The sequence below is a fragment of the Rattus rattus genome, chromosome 1 (assembly GCF_011064425.1).
Source record: "Rattus rattus isolate New Zealand chromosome 1, Rrattus_CSIRO_v1, whole genome shotgun sequence".
NCBI lineage: Eukaryota > Metazoa > Chordata > Mammalia > Rodentia > Muridae > Rattus > Rattus rattus.
The window spans coordinates 33,566,056-33,587,201 of NC_046154.1; the positions used below are offsets into that span (position 1 = coordinate 33,566,056).

A 21,146-nucleotide genomic window follows, 5' to 3' on the forward strand; every position below is an offset into this window, starting at 1 on the left:
CAGTCCCCAGCTCCGAAAAAAAAAAAAAAAAAAAAACAACAACAACAACAAAAAAAAAAAACCAGGCAAACCTTGAAACCACTCTAAGCCTCAGGTCTGGTTCACCCTCCTGTTTTCTCTGATATTCACACTGATGGCTGACTCAACTGAGGGCAGAGTTCATGCCGGCATGAGGCTCATTTGGGAAGTGGCAGTGAAGGGAGAAACGTTAGGTCTCAATTACTTGACACATGCCTGGTGAGGCGGTCCAGATCTGTAATAGCACGGGGAGGCTGAAGCAGGGTTGGTGGGAGTTCAAGGCCAGCCTGGGCTATCATTGAGACACACAGACAGAATTATATATAGGTAGTAATAACTACCCCCTAAGTCTAAGCCAATACGGAAGCTGGTGAGAACGAGACCAGGAGGCATTAAGAACAAAAGGATTATGTTACTTCATAGACCTGGATTTCAGAAACAACACGTCTAGAACAAGGGCTGGTTTTATTTTCCCACAAATCTTTTTAATATAAAACAAAGATAAAACACATCTCAATTCTGCAATCTGTCAGCATGTCTTGTTTCTACAAGGTAGATACTACATAGCAAAAAGTCTTTAAGAACATTTGGTTGGGAAAAACTTTCTCAGGCTTCTCACGGAAGCCCAGGCATGGCCAACCACTAGAGCAGTCCTTGTCTTTTCAGATCCTCGTATGTCTTCTTGTTCACAACATTTCCACTGGAGTCTTCATATTCTTCCTGAAAAGGAAAGGCCGTTAGCTACACACTGCCAGAAACCAGCATTAATTTAACATAACTTTCTCAACCAGAGCTCCAAGAGGAAACCAAAGCTGTTTCTAGATATCTAGAGTGGCACCATCGTGGCTCACCCTTATCCCTTCATAGTCTTTTAAGAAATGCCTTGTGTTTGAGACAAGGAAGCCTGACAGGGAAAGGCTGACCAAAACAGCAGTGTGAAATGGTGCCCAAGCCTGGGTTTCTGCCCTTGGGCCACTGCAGGAGTTGACAGCGAGGCCAGTCTTGTGTTTCAGGTCTACATTACAGCTGAAGGGCTCTTTTTTTTTTTTTTTTTTTTTAATTTTTTTTTTCGGAGTTGGGGCCCGAACCCAGGGCCTTGCCCTTCCTAGGCAAGCACTCTACCACTGAGCCAAATCCCCAACCCCCTAGGAAGGGCTCTTGATGCAAGAAAACAAAACTGCAATACTGACATAGAGTAAGAGACTACTGTCGGTCTGCACAGGACCAGGACGTTACTGCCACCCCTTCAATGTATGGTAGCCATCTCTGAGACCTGTCAAGACCAACAAGGACAGATTCCCACTCTGAAGAGAGGACCATCTCTAACTTGATGCTTTCCTCAGAGACCTAAGAGGTGACAGACTTCTTTAGAAATCCCCAGGGTAGCACAAGAGACGGGGTGCCCTTATTCACAACTGCCTCAGTGGGAGAAGTGCCTGATGACAAAGACTTAAAGCATACATGCCGACAGGCTCACACATGTGTAGACACTGTCATTACACTTGCTAAAACAGAAAACTCTCCAGCCTCTCCTGTCTGCGTGGTGAGGGAGCCGTCACTTGACGCCACACCTAACACCATCCACATTAACACCCACCTCGGTGTCAGGCTGCCATCGTTCTGAAGCCTTCTGCAGTTTCAGCTTGGCCCACACTGCAGGATGAGAGATAAGCAGCCATTAGGGCCCACAGTCCACTGGGTACAGTGTCACATCATTCTCACCACCCCGCTCCCCACAGGCTCCCCGACTGCCAGCCCCCAAATAGAATTTTGATTTAGAACAACCTATAGATAAAGCCCCTCTTATTGAGAAATTACCACGGTCTCACGTTGCTGTGAAAGAAAAACTGTCTTAGGACAGAGACCCAGAAATCAGCATGGAGGTTCACTCCTGTAACCTCAGCACTTGGGAGATAGAAGAAGAAGGATCTGGCAGTTTAAGGCTAGCCTTGGCTACACAGTGAGATTGAAGGCAGTTTGTGCTAAATGAGCAACCCTGCCTCAAAAACCAAACAAACGGTAAAAAGAAAGCTCTCTCAAAAGAAGCAGTTTGTACAACAGTCTAGAGAAACTGTGGGATAAAATAAAAAGGATCATAGCTGAGAAGGCTTAATACATGTCCTGGTTAGGGCTTTGTTTTGTTTTGTTTTTTAAGATGGTCTCTCTATATAGTCTTGGCTGTCCTTGCGCTCAGGTTGGCTTGGAACTCAGAGATCCTGCCTCTGCCACCTGAGATCTGGGAGTACTGGAGTGTGATTTAAGCTCAGCCTTTGTCCTGGTTAGTTTTATCTGGGAAGAAGGAACTTCAATGTGCCCCCATCATATTGTCTGTACTGCATTGTCTCGATTAGTGATTGACATGGGTGCCTCCGCTCACTGTGGGTGCTGCCACTCCCGGGCAAGTGGTCTTGCAAGTTGTAAGAAAGCAGGCTGAGCAAACTGTGGCAAGCAAGCCTCTGATGGGTGTTCCTCCACGTCAGCTGCCCTGAGTTCCTACCTTGACTTCCCTCAGTGACAGACTGTGACCTCAAAGTGTAAGCCAGACAAACCCTCTCCTTCCCGGATTGTTTTTGGTCATGTTTATCCTAGTAACAGGAAGCAAACTAAACTATAAGCCACACTAGTACCCACTGCCTTAAAACACAGCCAACAAGTGCTGCCATGTTGCTTTCGTGTGTGTGTGTGTGTGTGTGTGTGTGTGTGTGTGTGTGTGTGCGTGCGTGCATGCATGCATGTATGGGCTATGCATACATGTGTGCATCTCTGAATACTCATAATCGTCCATGATGACCTGAGTTTGATTCCCACAACACATGACGGAAGGGGATCCACACATGCATGACCATGCACACATGTGAGCACATACAAACCAGGTGCACACAGTAAAGAATTGTAAGAAAAAATGTTTTTCAAGACAGGGAGGGCTTCTCTGTGTAGCCTCGGCTGTCCTAGAATTCACTCTGTAGACCAGGCTGGCCTAGAACTCAGATCTGCCTGCCTCTACCTGCTGTGTGCTAGAATTAAAGGTGTATTCCATCATCACCACCTGGCTCAGAAAAAACGTTTTTAAGCATTTGAAATGTAGATTTACAATTCATGCTATTACCTATGACTTAATTTCCTATCAACAAAGCAAAAAGGCAAAAATAAATCAGGAAGTTAATCAGGCCAGATGTGGTGGCTCAGACCTATACACAGGAGTTTGAGGCAGGAGGATCATGACCAGTTCAAAGTGAGTTTCAGGGCAGTCTGGGCTACAAAGTCAGATCCTATCCCCCAAACAGGGTTCCAGGGGTGGGTCAGAAGGCAGAGCCCTACCACTTAGGCATGGAGACCAGAGCCTAGATTTCATTCTAGTGCCTGCATAGAGGCCAAGTGTGAGGCAGAAATGTCTCTGCCCGGGGTTGGGGATTTAGCTCAGTGGTAGAGCGCTTGCCTAGCAAGCACAAGGCCCTGGGTTTGGTCCCCAGCTCTGGGGAAAAAAAAAAAAAGGCGGAGAAAAGGCTGGAGAGACGGCTCAGTGATTAAGAGTACTGGCTGGGGCTGGAGAGATGGCTCAGTGGTTAAGAGCACTGACTGCTCTTCCAGAGGTCTTGAGTTCAATTCCCAGCAACCACATGGTGGCTCACAACCATCTGTAATGGGATCTGATGCCCTCTTCTGGTGTGTCTGAAGACAGCTACAGTGTACTTATATATTATAATAATAATAATAATAATAATAATAATAATAAAAAAGGGTTGGGGATTTAGCCCAGTGTTGGGGCCCTTCCCACAAAAGGGGAAGGCCCTGGGTTCGCTCCCCCCCCCCCAAAAAAAAAAAAAAAAAAAAAAAAAACCACTGGCTGTTCTTCCAGAGGACCCAGGGTCCCCGAGCACCCACATGATGGTTCCTAAGTGCCTGTAACTCTAGTACCAAGGGATCTGATGCGCTCTTCTGCTCCATAGGATCCTGTATATACATGAAGCACAGAAACTCACATAAGCAGTGTACCACACAGACATACTATATATATATATATATATATATATATATATATATATATATATTTTTTATTTTTTTTTTTTTTTTTTTTTTTTCCGTCTTTTTTTCCGGAGCTGGGACCAAACCCAGGGCCTTGCGCTTATAGGCAAGCGCCTACCACTGAGCTAAATCCCCAACCCCTATATATTTTTTAAAATCAAATAATAATAATAAAACAGAGAGCCGGGTGGTGGTGGCACATACACACGCATGCACCCACACACAATTACAGCACTCAGGATGCAAAGGGTGGATTTGAAGAGATCTCTGAATTTGAGGCCAGCCTTGTCTACAGAGAGAGTTCCAGGACAGCGGAGCTACACTGTGACACCCTGTCTAAAGCAAAGCAAAGCAAAACAAAACAAAACAAAACAAAACCCATCAATAAATAAAACAAACCGCCTGGCTGGCATGAAGTGAAACAACAGCGAGAAGGATAAGAGCAGGGGTGCAGGAGTCTGCAGTAAAGTACGGGGAGCAGAGGCTGCCAGGCAAGGCGAAGTGCCTAGCACGCATTCCCCCTGGCTCTTCCTCCAGCAAGCACTTCGCTGCTGTCCTCCTCTTATCTGCAGCTGCCTGAGGAATATGAGTAGGGAGCCTGTTCTATTTTCTTCTTCTGGATCAGTGGTTCTTAACACATTAAAGTCAATTCAGAAGAGTAAACATAAAACCTACACTCAGAATGCTCCAGAGAGGAAAGTTCACAGACTCAGGCTAAAAGCCCTGTCTAACCTCAGCTAAGATTCTTTTCAAGGGAGATATAATCAGTACTGTTGACCTGCTCACTCCCTTCAAAAATGCAGTAATTATATGTGTGCCTTAGCCATATAATTCTATAGACACAGTCTCTGCTCTTGGGCCTGGAGAGAGCAGGGTACTAGGACAGCTATAAGAATGGCTATCTTGTCTGGCAAGGGAACCAACGGAAAGCTTACTTACAGGAGACAGCATCTTCAATCTGTGTCACATTTGCAAAGTGGGCAGTGTTTGGGATGCCCAAACACCTCATGCCATGAGCATGCCGCCATTCCTGGAGGGAAGGAAAGGGACAGTGTGAAACAGGGATGGCTGAGACAGCACCCACTTCATTCCACCACAGACCCTACCCCAGGGAAGGCAGCACTCCTTCTGGGGGGTATGTCTACACAGCTGACCAGGACTGACACAGGCTGACATTGCCAAGTGGCACTGCACTGTCTCAGATGTACAAACTTCGAGTTCTAGAGTTAGTGGTATCAGGGCAGTACACCTGAGACTCATCACTCGGTGCTAGAGAGAAGCTGGTACAACCCAGAAGGCCCTGCGGGGCCGTGAGGGCAGGCTGGTATTTCTGGAGGTTCAGAAGCAAACTGCTGAACAGGTATCTGAAGGATGGAGAGGCTGGGAGAGCGTGATGAAACGACAACTTCAGCTCTTACAATGAAAGTCACCATAGGTCTTATCCTGGACACCAACCCACCCTTCTAAGATAAACCCAGAGTCCACTGGGGGACACAGAGAAAAGGACCCAGAGCAGCTAGGAACACATCTGAGAGGGAGCTCACAAAACTTGCCATGCTTGTCTAGTATAGGATGTCTTTTCCATTATGTAACTGTCCTCCAAAAATGAAGGGCAGAATGCAGCAAGGGCAAGCCCACTGATGAGGTATTTCTCAGACACGATTCGTGTCAAGAACAGGTTGGTAAATACTAAGCCTTAGTTTACTCTTTCTGCAAAGAAGCAAGGGCCCATTTAAAACTTGAAAAAACCAAAACTTGCCCAGCCCCCTTTATAGCAATGTAGAGAAATGACCAAAAGGCCAGACATGATCCAAGATGCTGCAGAAAAAATGAGAGAATGGAACAAGAACGAGTGTGGGAAAGCCAAAGCCGAGTTCCACAGCAGAGTGGTGGCTGCTCCCGAGAGCAGTCAAGGCTCAGGGCTAGCCCGACCCACAGCCACAGCATGGGCCTTGGATTGCTTTCAGCTCTGACAGCAGTGGCCCTCAGGCTGCTGGCAGCCCTGCTCTAAAGGGTTGTGTCTGCTCAATTCCCAGGAGAATGGCTGTGGACTTACAGCGAAGTGCCGCTGGAAGGCCTTCGGCCCTCGGTAGGTGTAGTTCCCACAGATCTCACAGTTGTAGTTGATGTTCAGGCCGTGGAGCTTGTACAGCCAGTAGGGGATGGGCTAAAGGAGACCAAGCGACTGCGTTAGTTTCCCAAGCCCTTGTGCCTTCCACAGTGCGAGGGGATGGAGGAGACCCGAGAGTCTTACTTTGCCGTCCCAGCCCAGAGGCAGGTTTTTGGGGTTGTAAATGATCTCATTCTCTTCGTCCTCACTTTCGCTCTCGCTGATCTGCTCCTCTTCCTCCTCCTCCCGCTCCTCACCTGTCCTGGCTTGCTTGCGCTGTACATTTTCATGAGTGAGCTGTCGCTGTTCCTAGGTGAGGCATAGAGAAAAAGCAAAACAAAGACAGATCACATCAGTACAGGACATGAAGGGACAGTTCCTCTAACTCTTGCTGTCCTTCACTTCCAAAAGGAAGGTTTTGGTTGTATAATAAGGCTAAGTTGGCTTGGCAAGATGACTCAGTTGATGACCTGAGTTGAAGCCTCAGAACCCATGTAAAAAGCCATCCTCCTTGCAACCTCAGTGCTCCTACAGCACCACAGGAGACAGAGACAGAGAACCGTCTGGAAGGTCATGGGCATACTAGCCTGCAGCATCACGTGCAGCAGAAACAGGGAGACAGCACCTCAAACCAAGCAGGAAGGTATGAAGGGCACTTCCTGAGACACTACAAGAGGAGACTGTCTATAGCCATCCCTCCTCTAGCCTTGCCAGGTTTCAGTCTCAACATGGGGCAAACTGTTGTGCCACAGTAAGTCACGTCTGAAGCACCGCTGAGTCACCTCTGGCTTGCCTTTTGAGTGCCTACTTCTTGGGTCACCCCCTGGTTTATGCTGAAGCTCAGCAAAGAGCTGCATTACTCTTGATCGGGCTGAAAGGGGAGACAGGCAGGGTCTATTGTCTATGTCTGACCTTATGAGAATTGGGCAGCCTTGGGAATATCACCTAACAATACAACAGGAGTCCAAAGAAGGGCCAAGGACTTCAAGAGAACCATACTTTGAGGTGAACTAAGTTACTGCCCACCCCACTTTCTTATGTGAACTTAAAAAAAAAAAATCCTTCCTATGCACGGCTCTAGAAGATCGCACTTACCCCAAGAATCTCTACATATTCATAGATCTGGGCTTCCAGGAAAGCAATGTCTTTGTTCCTCTCAGTGTCTCTGAGAACAAGAACAAGTTGTATCAATTAAGGGTTCTTTGTATCGAAAGCTTTATTCCCTGTCAGGAACACGGTCTCTGTGATAGAATTACACAATCTCAAGCATGTGAGCAGGTCACACGAGGCAGCCTCCCTGCTCAAATCCTGAGGGTAGTTCTTAGAAGCCAGGGAGTCTCCTCCTGACTTTGCGTGTACAGTGAATAGCCTGTAAGACCACTTCAACTGTATGGCACCACTGTGATTTACAAAGGAATGCAATATATAAGAAGCCCTGAAAGCAAGTAATGATACAAAGTCCTAATTCCGCTGCTTTGCAACTGCAAGGAAGGTCACATTTAGCAACTTTCCCAAGTCCTTGCAAAAATCAGATTAACAACCACTTTCCAGGATTGGTATAACATATTAGAGAGAAAAAAATGGCCAAATCAAAAAACAATACCCTATATACATATGCAGCTCATAAATATATCCAGCTGTCACTAATAAAATTAAAGTATTAAAAAAAAATATTTTGAGACAAAGTCTAACTCAGGGAGCCCTTTTTTTTTTCTTTTTCTTTTTTTTTTTTTTCGGAGCTGGGGACCGAACCCAGGGCCTTGCGCATGCTAGGCAAGCGCTCTACCACTGAGCTAAATCCCCAACCCTCAGGAAGCCCTTAAAACATGTGCTCCTAGATCAGTGCCTTATCCAGTCATCACTGGAGCAGCTTTCTCCCAGCAGATAGGAACAGACGCAGAGCCTACAGCAGACACTCTGTGGAGAGAGAGTCTAAATGGGAGGTCTCTAACAAATCCCTCCCCTGAGCTCAGGGAAGAAGAGCAGGGAGGTAAGAGACAGAGGAGAGAGGACAGCAGGAGAGCACAGGCTCTCTACATGGACAAAGGAAGACATAAGAGTTCAGAGACTGAAGCACAGAGCCTACACGGGGCTGCACTAGGTCCTCTGTGTATATATTATGGCTTTTAGCTCAAGTGTTTTTATGGGACTCCTGACTGTGACTAGGATGGATCTTTGAGTCTTCTGGCTGCCCCTGAGACTTTTCCTTCTGTTGGGTTGCCATGCCTAACTTTGATATGATAGTTTTTTCTTCACCTTATCATATTTTATTTTGTCACGTTTGGCTGTTCTCTCTTAAAAGCCTGTTCTTTCCTAATAACAGATAGAAAGGGAGTGGAACTGAAGGGAAGGAGAGGGGAGGAGAGGGGAGGAGAGGGAAGGGGGAGGAACGAGAAGGGATAGAAGGAGGGCAAACTATAATCAGTATAAATTGTAGGAGACAATAATCTACCTTCAATAAAAGAAAAAAATCTACTTTCAAATAAATAAATAAAAAGAAAGAAAGAGAAGGAAAAAAAAGAGAAAAAAAAAAAAGAAAGAAAAGAAAAATGTGTGATCCTTAGCTAGGTTTAATGGTGCTCTTCTTTAATCCCAGCACTGGGGAGACAGAGGCAACTGGATGTCTGTGAGTTTGAGGCCAGATTGGTCTACATAGTGAGTTCTAGTACAGCCAGAGCTACACAGTGAGACCCTGTTTCAAAAAAAAAAAAAAAAAAAAAAGAAAACCAACCAACCAACCAACCAACAACCAACCAGGCATGGTAGCACATGCCTGCAAGAGCAACCTTCTGAGACAGAGATGAAAGGGTCACTGCCATGGGGGAAGCTGAAGGTCGTGCCCAGATACGAGCAAGTTTGAGGCCAATCCGAGTTATGGGAGAGCCTGACTTAGAGGGGAAAAGCAAAGCAAAAGGAGAAGTAGAAAGAACAGAAATGTAAAAACCAGAGTGGAGGTGTGAACCAGCTACTCACCTTTTTGTGCCCTTTGACTTGGGATTTTTGGCAAACAGAGAGGTGTCGAGCGACTCCAAGGACTTTCCTTTGGTGCTGAAGAGTCTCTGAGCTCGTTCTTCTAGGGTCCTAAGGAGGTAAGAGGTACATACTACACAGATGGTCTTTTTTCTTTTTAAAAGAAACTCGTTATTAAGGACCAGGCTGGTCTCAGACTCACACACAGACACTTGCCTGCCCTCTCAGTGCTGGGGTTAAAGGCATTCACCATCATACACTGTACAAAATGATTTTTGCAGTGTGTGTTAATCAAACAACAAAATCACAGCCTCTTAGAGGATCATCCAAACACACAGCCACTAGGGTTTTTGATAGCAAAACCAGGTTCTTACCCACCACACTTCAGGCCTAAAGCCAATAGTGCAGATTTCAATCTGTCCAGACCCAGGGATGCCAACTCCTAGAAAGAGAAATCGGTTACAACACACCATGACTAGCTTTTTCCCAGGCAGGACTACATCCTACAGTCAGCCTCCTACCTTTCAGTCCCCAAAGACTGACTACTGCCATGTCCAGAGTCAGCCACCATGGGAAGGGAGTGTTCAGTGGCTCTCCATAGGGAGGCCACTCATAGAAGTACTTTTTGCAGAGATAGGAACTGAACTCGGAACCTCACACATGCTAGGCAAGCACCCCACCAACTGAACACTTGTCTCTAGCTCCTTGCTTTGTTTTAGAATAACTGATTTTGGGTTTGAGACAGATCTTACTCTAAAGCTAGCCTCAAGCTCACAGCAATTCTCTTGCCTCAGCCTTCCTCTAACTTTCTAAACCCTATGACATCATATCACAGGTCTCTGAAATTTAAGTCTTCAGAGATGTTAAAAGATTTTTTCCTTCTGATTTTTCCATATCCCTTGTACATGCCTGTCCTCAGGAAATGGCATTGCAACAAGTCTAAGACACTGAATAGAGGAGAGCAAGTAGTCCCTCTGAAGGACGGCCAGGACTAGTGAGATGGCTCATCAAGAAAAAAAAAATGCCCGCTGTCACGTGACGACCTGAGTTTGATCCCCAGAATTCACCTGGTGGAAGGAAAGAAACAACTCCCACAACTTATCGTCTCTATATGCATCTGTGGCACATATGCAAGGGCATACACCTACTCCTGTACAGTGACTTACAGCCGCTGCCGCCACCACCAAGAGAAAGAAAACTAGTTAAGCAAGAGCAGTATCCTATAGTGCCATGAAACATACCTCCCAGGAGGAGAATGCGGAGAGGTCAAGATGGGCTCCCGCGTGAGTCAGAGCACTGCTTGTCTCTTTCTGGCAGGAAGAGGAAGTTTATTCAGAACCAGGTTAATAAGAAGAATGAAGGTAAGGGAGCCGTCCAACTTCCCAGGACTGGCTGATCCCTCTTTTTAATCACATTTACAAACAATGATCAATTCATAGAAATGGAGAAGAAAAAAAAAAAATCAGACAGCTAGTTTTCTTCCTGAAAGTTCAAATTTATCAACAGAAGTAAAAATATATAGACTCAGGCTGGAGAGATGGCTCAGTGGTTAAGAACACTGTCTGCTCTTCCAGAGATCCTGAGTTCAATCCCAGCAACAACATGGTGGCTCACAAACATCTATAATGAGATCTGATGCCCTCTTCTGGTGTGTCTGAGGACAGCAACAGTGTACTCACATACATAAATTAAATAAATAATTCTTAAAAACAAACAAACAAACAAACAAACAAACAAACATAGATTCTAATCATACAAACTGATCAGATTTTGGTCAGCAGAAGTCAGGATACAGTTGTTAAAAATCCTGGGCCCAGGGGTTGGGGATTTAGCTCAGTGGTAGAGCGCTTGCCTAGCAAGCGCAAGGCCCTGGGTTTGGTCCCCAGTTCCGGAAAAAAAAAAAAAAATCCTGGGCCCAGACAATGTCTAGTGAGACCAGACAAATCTTGTTCTAAGTGTACAAAGAATGCCTGGTCTCAGGGTGGACCTGATACTGAGAGACTGACAGTCAACATCCTGAAGCAGACTCAAGATTAAAATAATTAGTTTGCTTCCGTGGCATGAACCCCACTGAAGCTCACCGGCCATCCAGGGAAGGTGCCATTATCCCACTTCTTCTCAAAGTCGTTCTGAATCTTCCCAAAGAGCTCGTTCTGATCCTGAAGGGGCTTCACTCTATCTGTGTAATCCTGTAGGTACTCCAGCAGCATCTCCAGGTATCTGCAGAGAACCATGCAATGGGGAAGCCATCACAGCACAGAAACAACTCTACCTGTGACATACTGCTATGCTCCCAAAACTATACTTAATTTCTAATAATAGTGGGTAAGATAACACTTGAAGCATTCATGTGTGTGTGTGTGTGTGTGTGTGTGTGCGCGCGCACGCGCGCGCGTGCATTTGTACTTGCAGAATTAGTACTGAAGGCCTTATGGCGGCTAGGAAAGTGCTCTGTACCTGAGCCATATTCCTAGCCCACTACAAATTCTTAAACGAGTTTGTCAAATACTAGGTCTTAATTAACTCACTGAAGAAAGTCAGGCAATCAGAACATGAGAAGGAGCAAGGTTGGGGAACACGAATGAGAAATGTGGCCAAGTCAACAGTACTTTCTGCTTAATGCCAGATGCAAGCACATCACTTCGCATGAAAACTTCCCCATTGAACTCTAAGACCTCAGAGGTCCCCAAACAGACATCTTTCTAAATCACCCAAAATTAAGGAAGGCATGTGTTAACCACAGAGGTTCCCATAAATACCTTTGTCTACAACCAGAACATCCCCATGTTTATGTTCTGAGACAGAGTCTCATTACATATCCCCGACTGGCTTGGAATTCACTATGTAGACCAGCTGAATTCAGTGACCCGCCTACTCCTTTCTCTTGTAGTGCTAGGGTTAAAGGCTTGTACCACCATGACAACATCCCAAGTATTTCTAAAACATAATACTCAACATCCTTATCTTCTGATAAACCCAAGAGTCATTCATGTACAGCATTCAGACAACAAAAGCCACAACTTTGACTTTAAATCCTTCCATGGAATCCTAACTAAATTCAGAAAGGGCCTGGAAACTGAGTGCCTACCTTTTATACTCTGCATTCTTTCTTTCTTTCGGAATGTCAAATAACTGATCGAAGATGGACAGGTATGTGATGTAATCCAGCTTCTGAAAAGAGGAAACACATGACAGTCAGGGTGTAAGGCAGCTCAACTTCAAAGCGTCAGGTCAAGGGCTGGAAAGAGGGCTTGGTGGATAAAAGTGCTTGCCACCAAGCGTAAAGAGTTCTAGTTCAGAGACCCACACTGTGCAAGGAGAGGACTAACTCCCTCAAGATATTCCATGACCTCCATATTTGAAGGCTGCTACACAAATAATTTTTTTTTTTTTTTGTTCTTTTTTTTGGAGCTGGGGACCGAACCCAGGGCCTTGCACTTCCTAGGCAAGCGCTCTACCACTGAGCTAAATCCCCAACCCCTAATTTTGTTTTTAAATCAAGGTCAAAACTGAGTGTTCTTTGACCAAGTATCAAGGCTTGGCTCATGCTGTGGCTTTCCTTTCTGCCTTTCAATCCTAAGGCTGCTGACTCCACGGAAGTGAGTACAAGATCGCTGAACATAACACCAACTCTACAAGACCAAGTCAACAAACATTTATCCAAATAAGACCTGGGCTGGATACTCAGGGTGGGCCAGGATCCTGCCTAAAGATTTTGCCATTCTAAAACAAAGTCTTGAAAGGTGGCGGTGTTAATCCACGCAGCCACTCACTGGGCATCTCTGAGCCACACTGGAGGCACAGCAGAGGACAAGGTACTTCCTGCAGAGTTTCGAGGTTAGGAGCTGAGCTTGGGGACATTTTTTTCTTCTCTTGAAACAAGGTCTCATAGAGATCCTTCTGCCTCTGACACCTGAGTGCTTTGGTTAAAGAAGTGCCACCATGTGCCACATCTATATAAACTTACTATTAAACCTCCTGGTGACCTGAGACTGTCATTTAACCTTGCCACTAAACAAAAACCAAATAAACTCCTCCTTCTCTGACAGATCAGGTACCTCCCGTCTCACATATGTCACACCGAGCACCTAACACATGAGCACTGGAGGGATTTAAGGGTTTTAAGAAGTGTGCCAGGCGTGGTGGCACACAGTTAGTCCCAGCACTCAGAAGGCAGAGGCAGGCAGAACTCTGTTCATTTCAAAGCCAGACTATACAGGGAGTTCCAGGACAGCCAGGACTATACAGAGAAACCCTGTCTCAGAAAAAACCAAGCAAACAAAGAAACAAGGTATTTCTCTTTGTGCAGTGAGTCTGTGAATCAAGTGCCTACAGTGTAAACATGAGAACCTAAACACAGATCCTCAGCCCCAGGTAACACCTCTCTCTACATGGTGGTACATATCCAGAACCCCCAAGTTGGAGAGGCAGAGATCCTGGGGGATGACTAGCCAGCAGTATAGCTGAAAGGATGGACTCCAGGCCTAGTTAGGGATCCTGTCTTAAAAATAAGGTGGCAGGACTAGAGATATGGCTCAGCGTTAAGAGCACTGACAGCTCTTCCAGAGGTCCTGAGTTCAAATCCCAGCAACCACATGGTGGCTCACAACCATCTGTAATAAGATCTGATGCCTTTTTCAGGTGTGTCTGAAGACAGCTACAGTGTACTTGTATATAATAAATAATAAATCTTTAAACAAAAAACAAAAACCCTATCTCAAAAAACCAAGACCCAAAAACAACAACAAAGGTACAGAGAAATTAAGAAAGACACCGAATGTTGACATCTGGCACACTCTCCTAGGAGCACCCCCACCCCCCAGATAGTTTATTTTATTTTATTTGGGGAGGGGGCAGTCAAACCATGTGTTTGTTAGTGCCTGTTATGTGCTAAATATTGTTCAGGGTACTTGGGACCCAGCAGAGAATAAAACAAGGAGCCCTGCCCTCATGGAGCATAGTCTATCACCTGACACTGCTGTGACCTTGGGCAAGTCATTGCACCCCTTTGCCCAGTACAGAGTTGGGTGTAGCACAGATGCTGACCAGGACAGCGCCCTGACCCACCACCCCAGACAGCAGAGAGGGTGCAGGTTGATCTTTAGTTATGAGGAGCTGGAGCTGCTGCTGCTGCTGCTGCTGCTGCTTGGTGGCGGCCTTGTTGGCCAGGTCCTTGGCCTTCTCTGTAGCTGCCTGTGTTGTCTCCTTTGCTTTCTCTTTGGCCTCTTTCGTTGTCTCAACAAGTGTTTTGGAAGGGGCTTTACCTTGTAGCTTGGGCAGGATGTATTCAAAGCCCTCCATTGTCTTGGTAACATTGCTTTTGAAACAGGCAAGAACAAATTCCTGGAAAGCTCTGGAGATACCAAATAAGCTAGAAGAGACCCAGGCTTCCGGACAGATTCCGGTCCAGCCGCTATTGTCAGAGTTCACACAGTAAACACATCATTCCTTCACCACCATTAGCTGGGCATGGTTGATGTTCTGGGTGAAGGTGATTATGATCTGATTCTGTGGGTCCAGATTAAAGTCCTCCAGGACGTACACTGAGTGAGTGACATTGGCAGGAAACAATTACTCTGCTCAACGTGGCATCCTGTTGGTCTTGGTCAGGAGTCTCCAGGACAGAAGCTTCTGGTCAGGGGTTACCTCCTGGTGCACTGTCTTCAGTTAAGACACTTGGTCTCATGAACTTCAGAGCACATTCTGGCCCAAAAAATACTTCACACCGTCCCGACCCAGGTGGGCTCAGCACCCATGCAGCATCAGGGTGAAGAGTCCAGAGGTAGGGGGGCAATGTGGCTAGGCACATGACCACCAGGTTCACAGCTCAATCACTGTGACATTGTGTCCAGGTCCCTACCACTGCCCTGAGGGGCTATAGGACTGCCCAGATAGTCTATTTTTACCAAAGTATTTTTATTGATGAATAAATTAATACATAAAATAATGGGCTTGATATATTAACAGTAACGTTAAGACCCGGACTTTCATTATAAATAGTGTTTATTCCAAGAAACAGTCATCTACTTAATATTTACACGAGTTACTTTACTTGGGGGACACTCTACCTGCTTTAATTAGGTGTTTTGACTTAGTCCCAGAATGAGACTTTCTCTCCACTCTCCAGGCCTTACCTCAGATGCCTTCAGGTTAATGTACTTGAGGTAGCAGTCATGGAGATCAAGGTAGCGACCATATCCCTCTTCATCTGTAAACTCCACCAAGTCTGAAGGAATCACACACGTCAATGATTCGGATGTTACAGGCTACTTTCTTTAACTTGTTCTTTCAAATGCACTACCTTTTAGAAGTTCTATGAGGTAGCCTGTCCCTCAAATGTCCTCTCTGCTCTCATCAAGTGACAGAGGTAGGTTTTCACTTTGAGCTTAGAGAGCACAAAGAGCATTCTGTGCAAGATCATCAGAGTGTCCACAGAGCCTAGAAACCAATCTGAAAACTCCGCTACAATCCCTGAGGCCCTAAGGGCTGGGGGTTAAAGAGGGTTTCAGATGGTTTAAACTGGCCTGAGACTCCTGAGCTGCCTGCTTCTACCTATGGGCTGGGATTACAGGCATGTGCCATCATGCTGGTTTACAAAGCCAGGAACTGAACTCACATATACTCAGAAATAGTCTACCAAGTGAGCTAAGTCTCTGGGCACAAATCTAAGCCACATAATCCTGTCCTTTGCTTCAAAATTGGCACTCAGAAGGCTGAGGCAGCTACATCACTAGTTCAAGGCCAGTATGGCAACAAGACCAGACTGGTCTATACAGTCAGTTCCAGAAGAGCTTGGGCTATGTAGAGACCTTGTCTCAACAAAAGAAACAAACAAACAAACAGAGTTCAAGGCCAGTATGAAATACATAGTGAGACCCTGTCAAAAAAAAAAAAAAGAAAGGAAAAAAGAAAGAAAGAGAGAAAGAAAGACAGACAGACAGACCGACCGGCTAGATGGCTCTCAGGCTTGAGGTCAAACCCCAAACTCAAGTAAAAGGAGAAGAGAATGACTTCATAAAGTTGTCCTCTGACCCTACACACATACCTTTGTATACATGCCTGTACACATATACAATTAAACAAACAAATAGGGCTGGAGAGATGGCTCAGCGGTTAAGAGCACTGACTGTTCTTCCAGAGGTCCTGAGTTCAATTCCCAGCAACCACATGGTGGCTCACAACCATCTGTAATGGGCTCTGAAATCTTCTTCTGGTGTGTCTGCAGATAGCTACAGTGTACTCACTCTACAGTGTACTCACATACATAAAATAAATTAAAAAAAAAATCTTAAAAAAAAAAAAACCCAAACAAATAAGCAAAAACCAAATTAGCTAGGATTAGTAGCACATATGTTTAATCCTAGCACTTGGGAGGCAGAGATGGGTGGATCTCTGTGAGTCTGAGGCCGGCCTGGTCCACACAGAGTTTCAGGATAGCCAGGGCTTCAAGTAGAGATCCCATCTTTTTCTTTTTTTCAAGATTTATTTATTTTTATTTTTATGAGTAAACTGTAGCCGTCTTCAAACATACCAGAAAGGCATAGGATTTCATTACAGATGGTTGTGAGCCACCATGTGGTTGCTGGGAATTGAACTCAGGACCTCTGGAAGAGCAATTAGTGCTCTTAACCGCTGAGCCATCTTTCTAGCTCTGAGATTCTCATCTTTAAAAAAGAAAGGAAGAGAGGGGGGAGGGGAGGGAAGGGGAGGAGAGGAGAGGAGAGAGAAAGGAAACTAGGCAGTGGTGGTGCAAACCTTTAATGCCTTTATCTAGCACTCGGAAGGTATAAGCAGACCATTTCTGAATTGGAAGCCAGCCTGGTTTGTAGAGGTAGTTCCAGGGCTAGAGAGAAACTTTGTCTCAAGATAAACAAAATAATGGGGCTAGGGACATAGCTCAGCGGTTAGGAGCAATGACTGCTCTTCATTAGGACCTGAGATGAATTCTTAGCATCCACATGGCAGTTCACAACTGTCTGTAACTCTGAGATCTGATGCCCTTAAACATACATACATGTAGGTAAAACACCAATGCAGATATAAATAAATGAATAAATAAATATCAACAAAAAAGATTTAACTCACCATACAATTAAAAAAGAAAGTCTGGCCTTTATTTAATTCAGAGAACTGTCTGACTCCTGAGGGCTGAGATTAAATTTATACTCATCACAATCAGCCTTTATTTATGTTTTTAGGGACAGGCTCTTGGGCTCAGCAGTTAGGAACACTGGCTGCTCTTGCAGAGGTCCTGAGTTTGAATCCCAATCCCTACACGATAGCTGGCCATTTGTAACTATAGTAGGAGTAGATCCTTCTCCTGGCTTCTTTAGGCCATCACACACACGCGTGGTATATGGACATACATGCAGGCAAAACAGCCATACAGACAAAATTTAAAAAGAGGTTAAGAAAAAAAACATAGGTTGTAGCTATATAGCTCAGAACGGATTTGGATTCCCTAGAAAGAAACATCAAGTCATTACTTACTTTGTGCCTCCTCACTTGGATTCTCTCGAGCTTTCAGGAGCTCCTCGAATTCCACCGACATCGGCACACAGATCTGGTGGGAGAGAAAAGCTCAGGTGGGTCTGGCAATGTCTCAGGCATGTAGTACAGGGCTGGACTGCTTTTTTTCACTGATTGGTTAATCTACAAGATTTAGTGTGAAACTATTCATCTACTGGGTTTCTTTTTAAATCCAAACATACAGTCTTTACCAACAGTTTATAAAACACTCTTAAAACATCAATTTGTGGAGTTTCCTATTTGGTTGTCCATGTACATCTAGATACTGTATTAAAAAAAACTATTCAACAAATTTGTTCTATTTCTTTAAATCTACCAAACATAAAATACAAATAAAATGTTTGACAGTTTTTTTATATACATATTGTCTCAAATGTCAGGATTTTTTTCTTTATAAGCCTGAACTATATCTCATCATAAGCACACATATTTACAGTATATACATATGCATATTAATCTTGCAAGTCTTTAAGGCTGGGCTTCTAATGCTCACTTTGACCTTAAGTGTACAGAGGAGCTCACTACTTAGTGTTCTCAGCTTCCCTTGCTTTATAGCTGGGCAGACATCTGATTCCTTGCCACAAATACAGCATCCTAAGGAAGGACTGCCTTGGAGGAGGTAGTCCACAAGAGATATTTTACACGAATTCTGAAGGTGCACTGAACTCTGAGAGTGAGCAGAGTACAATTGTGTTGGTAGATTTCAAGCCAGAGCTAGGAGCACATTGTATTGGGTGGTAGAAATTCTTAAGAGAGATAAAAAGGAAAAAGTAAGTTTGGGTAGGGGGAAAGCTACTATGAGGGAGACAAAATCGGAACCAAACCAATAAAGAACTCTGGTGCAAAGGTCACCCGATCTCTCACTGGACAGAAAGAAATAGGCTCTAGTGCTTCCTGTGTTCTATTACTGCAGAGGAACGCCAGGAATGATGTCGCCTAACTGTGCTCACTGCAGTAAGTGGCACGTTCTTTCTCGGACAGACATCTATATGGCATGCCACCATTTTCCTCACATCTTTCCTTTTTTTAAGGATAGGTCTTGGGAAACTACTTTGGGAACCTCACCTCATTTGGGTGCTTCCGATGAAATTCCTTTATCTGCTTCAGTCTGTTATAGAATTCAGCAAACTCGTTGGGTCCTGAAATAGCATTGAGCTCCTCCTTTCGTAATCTGCAAGATATCAACAAATTCAAAGTGCATAAAGCACAAAGGCCATCGTTTCACCATGGCTCCCTGAAGCACTAACTGTTAGAAGGGATGTGACTGTCACTTACCCATCCTTATCATCATACAAATCCCTCAGGTTCCCACTGACCTCCATGTACCTCTGAAACGCAAACACAAAGCCATCAGAATGGAGCAAATTTGTACAATGGGGCTAAGTAAACAACAAAGGGCGTCTTGGCAAGACCCAAGGAAACCTCACGGGATACAAAGTCTTGAAAGTTCCACCACTTTTACGACACAGCCCGAACCCAGAGTAGTCGCCCACACTTTTGAGAGGCAGAGAGAGGATATCTGACTAAGAACCCAGGGGCAGGAATCACGCTGAGCCTCCAAACCTTCCCTGCCAGCACTTTTCCCGCCCAGCTAGACCCAAAGGGAAGCAGACAGCGGGGCACTCACATCTTGCATGGCCCTAGTGCGGTGATCGGAATTGATCTGGTCCCGGAGCTGCAGAAAGGCAAACGGTAACACATACGTTGTTACTCTGAGTTCAGGAGTTGGAAAGGCCACCCGAAGGATGAGCTTATTGGTTTAGGTCTCAGGGGCTGAAGCAGAAGGGCTGCTGGGCCCTCGGAAGACGTTAAGGAGGTCAGAGCGCCCAGACAGCTTAGGAGGAAGATGAAGATGGGGCGCAGGGAGGGTCTGGGGCCAAATAAAACGCCGAGGGTTCGGCTGAGGGCCGAGGCCCTCCTTCTGATGCGGCCCGGACCACTGTTCACTCACCGTGGACTTCTTAGTGAGCATTTCTTTGGCCATAACATCCATAAGCCGTTCTTTCTCCTCATGATAGCGCCGTTGCTGCTCTAAAATTGTCTCCATTTTCTCTTGGCCGCGGTACTTCAATTCAGACCGCTAACACTGCCGGAAACACTGCCTGCCGCCTTGCACGCCCGCGTCTCAGAGCGCAGCATCCGGCTGCATCAAAGTTCCGCGTGTCCCGGAAGTGGCTTGGGGGGACTCAAGAAAAATGAACACCACAAAGAGAGCAAGTCGATGCTACTGGCGAGAGTAGCTACACTGCCCCCTGCTGGCTGGGGGTCTGAAAACGCGATGCCTCCGCGATGAAAGATGTCTCTAGGTTGCCTGCAAGAATCCTGCAGGCTGAGGGTGAGAGACAGCTGGCTTTCCTGAGGCTTGCTGCAGACAGCTGGGCCGGCAGGGACACACTAACACTTGAACCGATAAATTGAAGGATACAGAACGGAAAGGGGACCTGGAAGCTCCAGTTTTCAGTGTGTGACCTCTGGTGATGTTTTCCCCTTGTCTGGACTTTAGTATGTCTGTCAGTAAAATGCAGATGGTGGTGGTTTTGTTCTTAACAAAAGTCATACTTACTCATACTAAAACACAACCTTTGTTTATTAGCAGAGGAGTCTTTAAGAAAAATGTAGGGGTTGGGGATTTAGCTCAGTGGTAGAGCGCTCGCCTAGGAAGCACAAGGCCCTGGGTTCGGTCCCCAGCTCGAAAAAAAGAACCAAAAAAAAAAAAAAAAAAAAAAAAGAAAAAAAAAAAGAAAAATGTAGTACACTCAAGCAATGGTAGGCTTGCTATTTGGTACAGGTTGGCTTCTGATTCTCTGTAATTCTTAATTTTTCTGCTTTTCGCAGAAACTTGCTGGAATTACAGGTATGAGCCACCATACCTGGCCACTGTATGGCTTAGAAAATGAAATCTAGGCTGACCTTCTTTGATAGAGGAAGAGGCAGAGGCAGGAAGATCTCTGAGTTCTAGACCAGTCTGATCTACATAGTGAGTTCCAGGACAGCCAGGGCTACATAAAGACCCAAACACAAACAAACAAACAAACAAACAAACAAACAAACAGAATAGGGACAAAGCATGAGTCAGTATAGAGTGCCTATCTAGCATGTATTGGGAAAAACAGCTTTGGAGCAAGGTCGAGTGGATCACACCCGTGATCCAGACTTAGGGGGACTGAGGTAAGAGGAGAATAAGTTCAAGTTCAGCCTGAGCTATGTGATAAGACCCTATCTCAAAACAACATGTACATTCACGCATGCACGCACGCACGCACGCACGGATACACGCATGGACACATGCATGTGCGAAATCCAAGGCACGGGTTTCAACATCAACACAAGAAAAGGGACTCGGGGTTGGAGATTTAGCTCAGTGGTAGAGCGCTTGCCTAGGAAGCGCAAGGCCCTGGGTTCGGTCCCCAGCTCCAAAAAAAAGAACCAGAAAAAAAGAACCAAAAAAAAAAAAGAAAACAAAAAGAAAAAAAACAAGAAAAGGGACTCTACTACA

General features: G+C 45.4%; 1 protein-coding gene and 1 pseudogene across 1 annotated transcript; both read right to left on the minus strand.

The window, feature by feature from the left end:
- Nucleotides 1-464: 464 nt before the first annotated feature.
- Nucleotides 465-20,151, minus strand: Sf3a3 (splicing factor 3a subunit 3). Its single transcript, XM_032898430.1, has 17 exons — nucleotides 19,602-20,151; nucleotides 19,278-19,325; nucleotides 18,926-18,978; nucleotides 18,716-18,821; nucleotides 17,612-17,684; nucleotides 15,256-15,347; nucleotides 12,210-12,292; nucleotides 11,203-11,341; nucleotides 10,363-10,431; nucleotides 9,496-9,563; nucleotides 9,125-9,232; nucleotides 7,247-7,316; nucleotides 6,296-6,460; nucleotides 6,098-6,208; nucleotides 4,981-5,071; nucleotides 1,616-1,671; nucleotides 465-738 (listed from the first exon to the last, which is right to left on the minus strand). The coding sequence occupies exons 1-17, from the start codon at nucleotides 19,695-19,697 to the stop codon at nucleotides 661-663; spliced, it is 1,506 nt and encodes a 501-aa protein (XP_032754321.1). The 5' UTR covers nucleotides 19,698-20,151; the 3' UTR covers nucleotides 465-660.
- On the minus strand, nucleotides 14,117-14,930 carry LOC116885342 (annotated as a pseudogene).
- Nucleotides 20,152-21,146: the final 995 nt, after the last annotated feature.

What these genes read in the sequence shown, in the direction of transcription:
- Sf3a3 (XM_032898430.1), bottom strand. Translation starts at nt 19,697, where the DNA reads ATGGAGACAATTTTAGAGCAGCAACGGCGCTATCATGAGGAGAAAGAA. An exon ending in TTGTATGATGATAAGGATGG is followed by an intron (nt 18,822 to 18,925) that starts GTAAGTGACAGT and finishes GATATCTTGCAG; the next exon opens with ATTACGAAAGGAGGAGCTCA. An exon ending in AATATGTAGAGATTCTTGGG is followed by an intron (nt 6,461 to 7,246) that starts GTAAGTGCGATC and finishes TGCCTCACCTAG; the next exon opens with GAACAGCGACAGCTCACTCA.